The sequence below is a fragment of the Anastrepha ludens genome, chromosome 2 (assembly GCF_028408465.1).
Source record: "Anastrepha ludens isolate Willacy chromosome 2, idAnaLude1.1, whole genome shotgun sequence".
In the NCBI taxonomy this organism is placed as follows: domain Eukaryota; kingdom Metazoa; phylum Arthropoda; class Insecta; order Diptera; family Tephritidae; genus Anastrepha; species Anastrepha ludens.
The window spans coordinates 18942563-18955523 of record NC_071498.1 but is presented as its reverse complement, the minus strand read 5'-3'; the positions used below and the strand labels follow the sequence as shown (position 1 = coordinate 18955523).

At 38.7% G+C, this 12961-nt stretch overlaps 1 protein-coding gene across 1 annotated transcript; it reads right to left on the bottom strand.

Annotated features, from left to right (window-relative positions):
- Window positions 1-391: 391 nt before the first annotated feature.
- LOC128859151 (kelch domain-containing protein 10 homolog) lies at window positions 392-1895 on the bottom strand (the record flags this gene model as incomplete). The annotated part of the gene is made up of 2 exons (XM_054096310.1): window positions 392-1275; window positions 1344-1895. Coding segments are annotated over 2 exons (903 nt in total), but the record flags the coding sequence as incomplete, so codon positions are not given.
- Between the last annotated feature and the right edge of the window lie 11066 nt (window positions 1896-12961).

The following is a 12961-nucleotide window of genomic DNA, read 5'->3' as shown; positions in this document are numbered from 1 at the left end:
TAATTGATAGTGAGTTGGTCACATATTATTTAAAAAAAAGGTGAAGGGAAAATAAAATAATTTTAAGCGTTCGCAAAATGTATGGTCTTTGGTATGGTAAACAGATTTATGATACATTATTTGTGTATAATGTACATGTATATTTTAGGAACATTCCAGTACCTTTTGGGAAGTAGACTGCCAGAGTAATGGGGACAAGTTTTTCAAAGATAATTTCCAAATGGAAAGATCCTGCTTTGAAAAATTGTGCAGCAAACTTGAAAAAATAGCCAAAAGAAAAACGAACTATCGAAACCCGATTTCACTAAAAAAGCGCGTGGCAATTGCTCTGTATGCAGAAAAAAACTGCAGGCATTCGAGGTCAATCTCTATTTAGCACATTACTGCCGCCTTGATTTAAAAACTTGGTATCTTTTCTTTATTGAAAATAATTTGTTTATATCGTTAATCTGGAAAAAGCGAATTTAATTATGCATAGACTCATGGATACGAACTTTAAATCAGACGGCAGACTATTATCCTTTTAAATTTGGTGTTCATCTGGTTGCCCGATTGGCCACTTGATCCTGCTTCCACTCTTATGATACAATTTTCTAGAATTCGTGATCTGAGCATCCATTGACAGTGTATGAACCATATTGTAAAAAAAATCGCCACAACTGCTCGTACACATTTGTAGCGTATAAAAATAATTACTCTTATTTTCATATTAATTAGCTTTTTTCATTTTTACTCATTATTAATGTCTTATTTTATTATGTTTATTCTTTTGGTTCCATTTCTTCCATATGAAACTATGTCATTCCTAAATGGTTAGCAAACAATAATTATGCTTTTATGTCTAGAATGAAACATAAAAATTGTCGCTTCTTATTGCTCGTTACATGACATACCATACCATATATCTCTTCATTTATTGTATAATCATTTGGCTTTTGAAGAATGCCACAATCTCTGTGCAAAGCGCAATGGTATGCCCATTTTAAGCAGCTGTGAGTGGCCATTCAATTTGAGATTTGGTCTGTAATGTAACACTGCCTCCCAGCAAATTTCACTTAATAATGGTATGGTCATCCACATTTTATAAAGGTCATTGCACCGTCGTATACGTTTTTCATCATATTCAATACCACCGAATATGTACATACAACCATTTTGACTGTGCGCTGCGGCATGGAAGTACAAAGCTTTTGGTAGAGAGGCTGTTTTTATAAGTGTCCATTGCTTAGTAGTAAAATTTAATCTCCATATATCTGAAAAATATACTTGATCGGCCTGCAAATGGAAAAGGGATATCCAACTTCAAATATAATTTAATAAAACTAAATTTAATTATTACGCACCTGCAAGCCTCCCGTAATGAATGCTTCGACCTCACCATTCGATTTCGTGTGCTGTACGCAGGAAAAGCACTTTCGTGGGTTAGGATATCCGGAATTTTGTCGCTCGATTGTTAGATTTGTTTGTAATGTTCGATCGGGTAATGTGACGAAATATTCCCATCGGTTTGTAATTAAATTAAATGCAGGGATGCGTTGTAAATCATACACTAAATTCGATGTACCACCACCCAGCACATATATGTATTGCCCATCGTAGACAACTTCGTGACGATAACGATCCTCTGGATCTTCGCGTATATCTGGACGACAGATATATACGCATTCCCACACTCGTGTGCGCAAATTTAAGCGATGCACATCACAAGAGTAATCATAGCCAGTTGTTCCCCCAACCGTATATAAATAATGTTCGTGTAAAACTATTCCCGGCCCATATTGCGGAATTGGCGCATCACCAGTAGCCTCTATTCGCTTAACACTCGGTTTTTTACCTGTTGTTTGATATATATAACAGTCGTTTGAGCAAGATTCATCAAATGGATAGCCGGTGCGTCAATCAAATGTCATATTGACAAATTGCAATCATTGTTGCCATGTTTCGATAAGAATGCAATAATAAATGAGGAAAATTAGCAACATTGCCACCACTTAATAATTAAATTAGATGCAAACCCAACAAAACACGCTTTGAAAAGTGGGTTTAGGGATGGAGTTGTGTTTTAATTTTGTATGGGATTTGACAGGTGTTTTGTTTGGTGTTTGCGCTAAGAACACGATAGCGGCAGAGAACCCAAACTCCGGCTGCGGTGGAAACGTAATATAAAAGTATTTTCAGGGGAGTCCCAAATTTCAAAGTTCTTACTAATACACCAAGAAACTTTGCACATTTGAATTGTCGAGTGTTTGATCATATGAGTTCGAATTACCGCGTCGTAGCAATGATTTTTTCCTTCGAATTACTGAGTGCATAAAAATATATGGACATAAGAGATTTTGTAGAGGACTCGTGATAACTTTGAAGTAATGAGAGGTTCGAAATATCGCAGGTTTGCACTCACGAGAGTCGACTGTGTATTGTAAAAAAAAATTGTAATGTGTATTTTGATCGAAATCGAAATGGAATTATATTTCTTTGTGGTTGGCATTTGATTGAATTGAGGAGGTCGAGTGATTTTCGTTTTCCATCCCGACAACGCACAGCACCAGCTCACGCCTGAGTTGTGGTGGCAAAGTTGATGGAAATTAGGCTGTTCCCTGATTTGAAGAACAGGCGGGAAGAAGATTTTATTCAAACGAAGGGGTGATTGCAGAATCGACTACTTATTTTTCAGACTTGGACAAATCCTATTATTCGGAAAGGATTCCCAGACTAGAACAGCGTTGCATGAAGTGTATAAGCCTAGAAGTAGACTATGTCGAGATTAGTATTATTAAGTAGTTTTTATTTTTACATGGACGTTTCAAACGACCCCCGTACGGACAATATTTGAGCTATGTTTGAGTTAACAAATCTCAAAAAAAAGTCAAATCCTACAAAAGTTTTCACACAGTAGGAATTTATTTAAATACCAACCCTACAAAATTCAGTCTAAATTTAAATTAAAGTAAAGGTTAGGTTGACCTGGCTGGCTGAAAGCCATCACATAAACCTATTGGCCCTTCGTGGTACCAGATGGGGCTTGACCCTCACGTTTACTTGTAGAAGGCTTCTTGTAATAAGCCGGTGAATTTTGCGAATCTAAGTAGGCTCTGAAGCTTTAACCCCAAGAGACATTCTAGCCTCTCTTAAACATTTCCTTCAGGTTATAGCCAGCTCAGGGCAAGAACATAGAAAGTGTCCAAGAATTTCCTTCATTGCCAAATCTGCAGTTATCATTGCTTGCAATTCCCATCTTGTATGCGTGTGCTGCTAACAAATTGTGGCCTGTCAGTATACCTACGATAGTTCTAGACAGGGCTAGTACGAATATGGCGTATTTATCTGCATTCTGTGTGCAAATGATTTTCGCGGTTTTCCGTGTTTTCGTGTCCGCAGCGAGGTCATTGTATCCCGTGTTTAAAGGTTTCAGTATGTCGATTTCTTGTTCGAATTGTATGTAAACAGCGCTTTTGACAATCTTATCTACAATTTCGTTTCCTGCAGTGCCCTTATGTCCGGGTACCTAATAGATGTGTAACCGTCTGTCTGCGGCTAGTCTCTCTGTTTTTAGATGAAATGTCATATGAGTTGATTGCCTTTATTGTCGTTTGACTGTCAACGCAAATATTTACGTTGGAGTTGCTCGATGCCCTTATATATAGAGGGTAGTTAAGTTTTAAGGGCCGATGTTGATTTGGAATAAAATACAATTTTTTTCAGAAATTATTATCATTTCTCTTTATTATGGTAATACTGGTATGGCTCAATTACGCATAGAACAAAATATTGGCCAAATGGCCGCCGCGGCCTCGGTGGCACACCTCCATCCGATGGTCCAAATTTTCGATGACGCTGAGGCATAATTGAAGTTCTTTGCCGTTAACGTGCCGAATTATCTCACCTTTCAGCTCTTAAATTGTAGCAGGCTTATCGGTGTACACCTTTTCTTTCAAATAACCCCAAAAAAAGAAGTCCAACGGTGTCAAATCATAAGATCTTGGCGGCCAATTGACATCGCCGCGACGTGAGATTATTCGGTCATCAAATTTTTCGCGCAAAAAAGGCAATGTTTCGTTAGCTGCGTGACAAGTGGCACCGTCCTGTTAAAACCACCATCCATATCTTCCAATTCGGGCCATAAAAAGTTCGTTATCATCTCACGATAGCGAACACTATTCACAGTAACTGCCTGACCGACCTCATTTTGGAAAAAATACGGCCCAATGATGCCGCCGGCCCATAAACCACACCAAACGATCACTCTTTGTGGGTGCATTGGTTTTTCGGCAATCACTCTAGGATTATCATTCGCCCAAACGCAGCAATTCTGCTTATTGACGAATCCACTGAGGTGAAAATGTGCTTCATCACTGAAGATGATTTTCTTCGAAAATTGGACGCCCGTTTTCATAATAAGACTAAATAACTTTAACGCGTTGGTCGATTATGTATCTTTCCACGGTTCAAATTGAATTAGTCTGAAATTGAAAAATATCAAATGAAATGCAGAAAAAAACTTGACGTTTAGGTGCGGTTCCCATTCAACAGCAGCCCTTGAAATTTAACCAACCTTTATATATAATTGGCGCGTACACCCTTTTTGGGTTTTTGGCCGAGCTCCTTCTCCTATTTGTGGTGTGCGTCTTGATGTTGTTCCACAAATGGAGGGACCTACAGTTTCAAGCCGACTCCGAACGGCAAACATTTTTATGAGGAACTTTTTTCATGGCAGAAATACACTCGGAGGTTTGCCATTGCCTGCCGAGGGGCGACCGCTATTTGAAAAATGTTTTTCTTAATTTTCGTGTTTCACCGAGATTCGAACCTACGTTCTCTCTGAGAATTCCGAATGGTAGTCTCGCACCAACCCATTGGGCTACGGCGGCTACTCGTTGCCCTTGGTAGTGCTATTTCTGAAGCCTTTCCTACCGCAAACACTTCGGCTTGGGCAGGGAGCTTAATTGGCCGCCTGATGTCCAGCTCTGCGCAATAAATCCCTGCCCCTACTCCGTCCATCATTTTCAAGCCGTCAGTAAATATATTAAGCGTACTGGGGATAGGTTTCATACCTCTTTTCCACCGCTCTTCTTCTATTGTTGTTCAGAGTCTCTTCACCCAATTGTATTTCGGATTCATACAGTCCTTATTGGTCCGATAATTCATACCCATTGAGCTATGTCCGAATATTTTACAGGTAAATTCACCCGTTGCGTTAAGTCTTGCGGCAAATCTAGCTGGTAGACCTGCTGCCGCAATGTCAACCGGTGGTAGGTTGAGTATTCTTTCAAGTGCTGCCGTGAGGAGTAGTTTTAATTGCTTCTATAGGGTTTGATTGAAAAGTAATGAGCCTTATTTTTTCAAGCAGTTTCATTAAACCTTTCGGCTTATACAACTAATATTCTTAAAAATAGCGGTCCTTCCACTGCTGGAAACATTTTTTAAACTCATCCGCCGGAATCGCGTTCAATTCGGCTGTCACAGTTTTTTGGATCGCCTTCAGCTTTCTTTTCAGGCGCGGGAACAAGAGGAAATCCGGAGGAGACAGGTCTGGGCTGTAGGGAGGGTGGGGAAGCACCGGAACCCCCATCTTGGCCAATGCAGAGGTGCAGAGGAAGGCGGTGTGCGCCAGGGGAATTGTCGTGATGAAGGGACCAATTGTTCACGAGGTCGGGCCAAACCCGGGCGACGCGGTTTTTCAGCCGAAGGAGCACTTCTTTGTAAAATGCCGCGTTTACAGTGCTTCCTGGAGGTACAAACTGTTTAGCTTTACGCAAAATTTGATCGAGTCACGTTACTCCAACGATCGCTGCATTTTTGCCTCTGCAAAATCCTAACACACTTTTAAAACAGCTTTCACGCGCGGAACAATGTTGACTGCTCCGCTGTTGCCAGCGAACTGGGACCGGTTTCTAGTGGAAGGGGAAGGTCTAACGATCATTTCCCCCCACCAGCCGATTCGGTTGATCGCTGGCGCGGGAAGGCTTATTACTTTTCAATCAAACCCTGTATAGTGCAGAGTGCACCAAGACTAGAGCACCGTAGAGTAATATTGGCTTGACTACAGCTGAGTAGCACCAATACATTATTGAAGGAGATATACCCCATGTAACTCCCAGCATTTTTTTGCATACGTTATTTTTCTTCCTCTCCAATATATTTTGCCTCCATTATAGTTTGCTATCCAAAATTACTTCAAGGTACTTTGCGTGGTATCATTAAAAGTCAGAAGTAAGTAAAGTAAAAGATTTAATAAACTCTTTAAGATACATCCCACTCTCTCGCCTTAGGAAATAACCAATGCAATTAGTTTCAAGAAAACATTAAACTTCAGAAATCAGAGGCTAACATAGACATCTCGTACTTCAACGGAAGTTGTAAAGTATCATAATTAAATCGGATATTTCATTAACCGCAATCAAAATCAAACAACTTTGGCTGAAACTCACACCATCATCAAGGATAAGACACCAGAACATGCAGAGCAGCAGCTTTACAAAATGAAATTACCAATGACACAAAAACCGACCACGGAATTGTGGGGAATAGTAGAGCGAGCAGAGCAGCGAAAATTATTCACGCCACATAATTAAAACAATAAGCCCAGTCAACGCGGAAGGGTTATCATCAGCTTCACAAACACGGCAGCCATCAGCTATCCAATAGGCATCAAACGTCCCACCTACTCTACTACTCAACAGCCGAAATCCGAGATCAGCAGTACGCAGTACGCAGTGGCCGACAAACAAGCAAGAAAGGCTTTAATTACACTCAATTACTGAATTTCACAAGGCGATCCATTTACACGCGACAACTCACCGGTTGAACGGAGATGTGAGAGCCGTTCGTCTGTCACACCCTTTCATACTGTTCGGGCAACAGGTATAGAAATGGTAACAGAACTCATCATCCTCATTCCCTCATTAGCGCGGATTTTCAGCAACGAAGTGTTGATTTTTTCTTGTTTTTATTGGCAATGCTTTCATTTTCGTAAATTCATGCAAATTGAAAACGGAAACGCTTTCAAAGTGTTGCCAACTCGAGGTGGCTACGGCAGTCGGGCGTAGCTTCGCCATAAGCTCCCTGGAGAACGGACAACTGAGACCAACTATATAAATTTGTTTGTAGCCGCATGGTGATGACATATTGTCCCGCACTTTCGTGTTGTTTGTCGCAGATAGTCGAATTGTTGTAGTAAATTAATTACTGCTCATTACGTTTTGCATGTAACATTGCGGGAATGGGAAACAGAAGATTGATTTTAATGCAAAGCTTTAAGGGCTGCGAAGGTGCCTGCTGCGAATTGTGTACAATGGGACTGCGAAACTTAGTTTTCAAAAAGGAAAACAGTTTAAGTCGCCCCTCAAAACGTGATTATTGCTAAAATTGGATGTAAATAATGAATTGTGTAAAAAGTCAAAGAGTTGTGTAAAAAGTCGAAAAGTTGTGTCTACACCAATCAATGAAATGAAATAATGAAACGCTACTAAAGCGGCCCAGAGCAGAACTGAGCCTTTATGTTGTTTTATGAATGGCAGCAAAGGTTTCTCAAACACTCCTTCATATAAATTTCTTGATTTATAGTGCCCGTGGTAATGAAAGTTTTGCTTTTCATACTACACTGGCAGATGACTTCCCAAGCCAAGTATTTTTAAAGGAACTTCTCCAACATTTTTAGCTTAAAGATTCCTGGGACTTTTCCTCTCTTCCTTACAGTATAAATTTCAGCGTACTGAATCTGCTTTACGCCTACTTTGACGTATGTTTCATCGACCATAACCGCACAGCCTTAATTATGGCGTGGGTTCATTGAGGATGACGAAAGTAGTGGCAGACCGTCGATATCGAAAACTGATGTTGAAAACATCAATAAAGTGAAAGAAAACTTGATCAGTAACCGTAAATCAATCACTAGGCAGAGGACTTGAACATTGCTTATGACTTCGTTCAAGACCATAGTTACAAAGTTGTTTCCAAAGGACCTGACTTTCATGCAAAAAAAGGGACCGCGTTGATATAGCCAAAATCATGATTTCCAAAACTGAAACCGACCGAACATTCATCAAACGCATCATTACTGAAGATAAGGAGTGGTCTTGTGAGTACGACACGTAATCCAGACATCAGGCAAGTGAGTGGAGAGCTCCCAATGAACCAAGAACAAAAAAACCACGTCGTTTTCAATCAAAAACGAAATCATTGCTCACGGTTTTTATGGATTACAACGGTACTGTACACCACAAATTTACGCCAGAAAGTCGGACAGTTAATATGGACTATTATTTGGGCGTTATGATTCGTTTGCGTAAAGCAATTCGCCAAAAAAGAAATGATTTGTGAGAAAACAACTCGTGGATTTTGCAAAATGATAATGCATAGTCGCACACTGTCATAATTATTCACGAATTTTTGACCAAGAACGAAACGAATATCATCCAACAGCCATCAAATTCATCAGAAATGGCTTACTGCGATTTTTTTCTGTTCTGCGATCCTCCGATAGAGATATTAACATTCTCCCCGATAGTCAAGGCTCTGACGACGCCATGGTGCAAAACGAAACTAGTAAACTCCTGTAAGGAGGACATCAAATCTCTTGGGTGTGCAGGTAACATTTCTCTAATCTGGGTTCCAGAACATAGAAACATAGAGGAAAATGAAATTGCTGTTGACCTTGCCAGAGAGGAGACTAAATTGGCTTCAGGGACCTCTTACCCGGGAATCCGCATCTCCGTGACAGTTGTTAAAGGGAAAAGGCACAAATTATTTCTCAGGAAAGCGCAGAAAAGATGGATCTCTATTTCTTCCTTTGGCCCCAATACGATATACGAAGCACTCAGAAAGTCCTTTGGAGACCTCGTGATTCAATTGGCAAACTCGTAGTTGTGTTTATCGGTCACTGGATTGCAGAAGCTGTGGGGACCTTTCAGCGAAGTAGACTGTTGAGCACTTTCTCTGTAAATGTCCGGGTTTGGCAGCTAGACGATTAAGGTAACTGGGGGTGCTCCTTTCTTCGGCAGCCTGGGGCAGTACGCTAACCTAAATCCCATCAGTCTTCTCCATTACATCAACAGCGCTGGTTGGCTTTAGATATCTGCCTGTTGGAGGTCTCATAATGGTATCAAAACCGCGCTTTAGTGCTACTTGAGGAGTGCCAAACTGGCACTCCAACCATTCACCTACCTACCAGATATGTTTCGTGAGCTGAATCAAACACTGGCGCAAGTGCATTGGAGTTCATGGGAAGTACTTTGAAGGTGATGATATCCCTTTTGAAGAATAAATTTGTATTTAGAATTTTCTGAATATATTCCGGGAACTTTTTAAAGAAGGTGGTATGAAGAGCAAATACTTTCTCTTGCATTTAAATTAAGTTTCTAAAGATTATTTATTCTGCCGAGAATAATTGAAGGCATCTGATACTCTTTTTCTCGTTTTCGAGGTTTCCAATTTGATTTGATGCAAAACCTCGAACAAACTATTTTAAGATATATTTGCAATTTTGAAGTTGGATCATCATCTGGAACCTCCAACCTAACCAATTGTAAAGGGTTGATTCATACAGCAGTTAAAGATATGCTCGACAAGATGGGCAGGATGGGTTTCTTCTTCTCGGAATAACAATCTCGGTGGAGAGAAGGTGAAAGCAAAAGTAAAAATGTGGGAAGCGAGAAGTAACAAGAAAAGGAGGTGAAATTTCATTATTTCCTCGCGGACGGTTCATGTATATTATGTATCGGCACCAGGTGAATACCCGGAAAGCTTTAAGTGACCCTAAAATTTTTATAAAATTATACAGCATAGCAAACGTGCATTGAATTGTTGAAATTTTAGCTCATGAAATGTAATAGGTGATATCTTTCTTTTTCCGCAGGAAATAAAACTCTTTGGCCCGACATCACATCTTTTTGCAGAAGCTACCACTGGCTGTACCGAAAATGAAGTTCCAGATATGTTTCGAGAGCTGTATCAAACACTGGCGTAAGTGCATCGCAGTTCGTGGGTAGTACTTTGAAAGTGATGATATCAGACAAGTACAAAAACCATTTGCGAGGAATGTTAGATGCCTTTGTGTACAAGTGTTTTAAGGTAAACCTTCCAAAGTAAAAAAATAGTATGCAGGCCAAAGCGATTTCTTGACAATTTCTTTAAAAGTTTTGTATTTTACTAGAAAATAGCCATTCTTAAGGAGAAGAGGATCGGCAGACGCTTTTCTTACGAGACGATTATTCACGGCAGAAATTCACTCAGAGGTTTGAAAGTGCCAACCGAGAGGCGACGGCTGTTAGAAAAAACCTTTTCCATCATTTGATGTTTCATGCCCACAAGAGGTTTCGAAACTGAGATCCACCGAATTTTAATTATGCACAAACGGTAGCCGCCATTGGGGAAAAACTGCGGTTTAAACTTTGATTTTTACTTTTTTGAATCTTAAAGGGACCCGGTGGTCTAGAAATTTCAAAAATTTAATTTTTTGTTTTTTCGATATTTGGGAAGTATAGTATCTTAAGAATATACTGTGAAATTTTCATGAGAAAATTCCCAATATTATAGCTTCTACAGCCCATTAACTAGGCAGAGAGTGGACCGCGCGCTGCTTTGAACTAATTTATCTCGAAAAGACTTTTTGCGGCCTGGTGTTGTAAAAAAACAAAAAAAAAATATTCATCCGAATCGACTGAAATTTTAATATGTTGTTCACACCATTAATGGCTATCGTTCGTACTAGAATCATATTATTTTTTCAATTATTTCGTATTTTTTAAACGGAAAAAAAATCCAGATTTTTAGAGTGTCAAATTCAAAACCACACCATTTTGTCAAACTTTTTTATTTTTTTATTCTAGTACGGGACATAGTCAGACACAGTCATACTGATTAATAATTTTTTTGGTTTTTGTGTTTCAGATAAATAGAAGAGCCAAAATGGGCAACACCGTCCAGGTCCAATTTTTAAATTTTTCGGGAGGGTCCACTTCAACGCCCTTTTTAAAATTATTAAAATTAAAAATTTTCTTTTTTCCATTTTTGTATGTAAAAGAAGTTTAATAAAATTTAAATATGGTTTTTCATTTTTTTATTGTAAAAAAAATTCCTGAAAATACCCTAAATTTTTAAAACTAAAAAACACAAGTTTTCCATTTTTGTATGTAAAAGAAGTAAATAAGATTTAAATATCGTTTTTGATTTTTTTATTGTAAAAAAAAAATTCCTGAAAATACCCTAAATTTTCGAGCGCTAGACCAGCCCTTAAGCGAAATATAATATTTCACAATCTGTTTAAAACAAAAAAATAACGGCACTTCATGATTAAAAGTGTCCCTATTAACTACTGTTTAGCCCACTGTCATTATTTGTTTGCATGTCTACGTTGCTGTTATCCTTTCAGCATATTTTATGTTATATGAAACATTTCCATTTTCGGCTGAGACTAAAGTCTATTTTTTTTTTTTTTTTTGGTTGAAATTTAGACACATAAGCATCAGAGACAAAGTGTAATTCGCATTCGAATTTAGAAAGAACTCTTTTCAGATGGATTAGTCCTTAGATTCTCTGGTGTTTTCATTTTAGAATATCTGGGCTGAGTGTTTGGAAATATATGGCCTCTTCGATTCGCCAAGCGTTTCGTACTCATGGCGAATAGATGAAGCAACTTGGTAGCAATAAACATATCTTGGTAGCGCTGGAAATAGCTGACAAAAATTGCATTTATTTGTGAAAATAGAGAGTTATACGAGTTTAATGATGTACTCGATACCTTTGTTGTTGTTTTCACATACAAATGTTTCGTCAAGTGAGCAGTGCCCAGAGATAGCGAGTAGAGAAGTGGCGAGACGAAGGCGCCTATAGACAAATCCTTTGTATGATGGCTAAGAATGCACCAAATAGAACCAAAATTCTATACATGTAGGCTTTTTGGACTAAGTGTCATAGCGACTAAGATCTCATTTAGAAAAAAATCTAATAGGGCTGTTCTGTATACTAGAAATTATTTACTTCGCTTAAAATAAATATTTGTATTAATAAATCCAACCGACACGGTCTTATTTCTTAAAATATTAGAACCCTGCAACTATACCCCCGAAATTCGATAATTGCGGAGAAATCTGGTATCCCTTTCAGTTGTTAAGTAGTTTGAAAACTGCATATAAAAGTCAATTACTAAGTACTCTCACAGTGCAAACATAACTTATGACTCTCAGTATCTGAATTTCTCCTCCATCAGCCGCTCGAGCCTCATTAAAACTAACAGGCTCATGAAAGCAAGCCGAATAAGTCACTGGTTGTTGTAAATCGATACATTTGATGGCGATTATGTTCGTTTGCGTGTATGCACAAATGTACGAACTTACTTGTGTGTCGTCACCGTCGTCGTTGGTGTGAAACCGTTACACTGATGCCATTAGTCATTCGTACTATTCATTGGCGTTAGTTCGGAATAATGGCGTAAAAAGTTTTGTTTGCTTTTAATTGAAAATTTGCGATAACATTAACGGCAGAATTGCTACCGAGTGGAGCTAGGATTGTACTCGTACGAGTGTATGGTGTTGTTGCTTTACTCGTAGGATGACAAAGCATAAGTTACAACATAAATCGGAATAATGTTCGAGTATTTGCATAAATACACACACACATATACATACATACATGCGGAAAGCGGCAGATAAGTTTCAACTGCGGCTGATGGCATTTTAATGTGTTCATAATTAAAATGGTAATTTGTTTGGAAAAGTTGCATGAATTTGCTGATATCGAAGAGGACATAACCCACGGAAACGACGATATTTGTTGAGCAACATTTGATTGTGCATTATTATCTGGTATTAAATTGAAATAACTAAACTATAATACAACGGGTATAATAGTGAAAATTGAAATGAGCTTTCCATTTGCACAAAAATGGCATTGCAACCAGAATCATAGTTTTCACTAATCCCACACTAAACCGACAGATAATAAAATCGAGTCAATCAAATCGCAC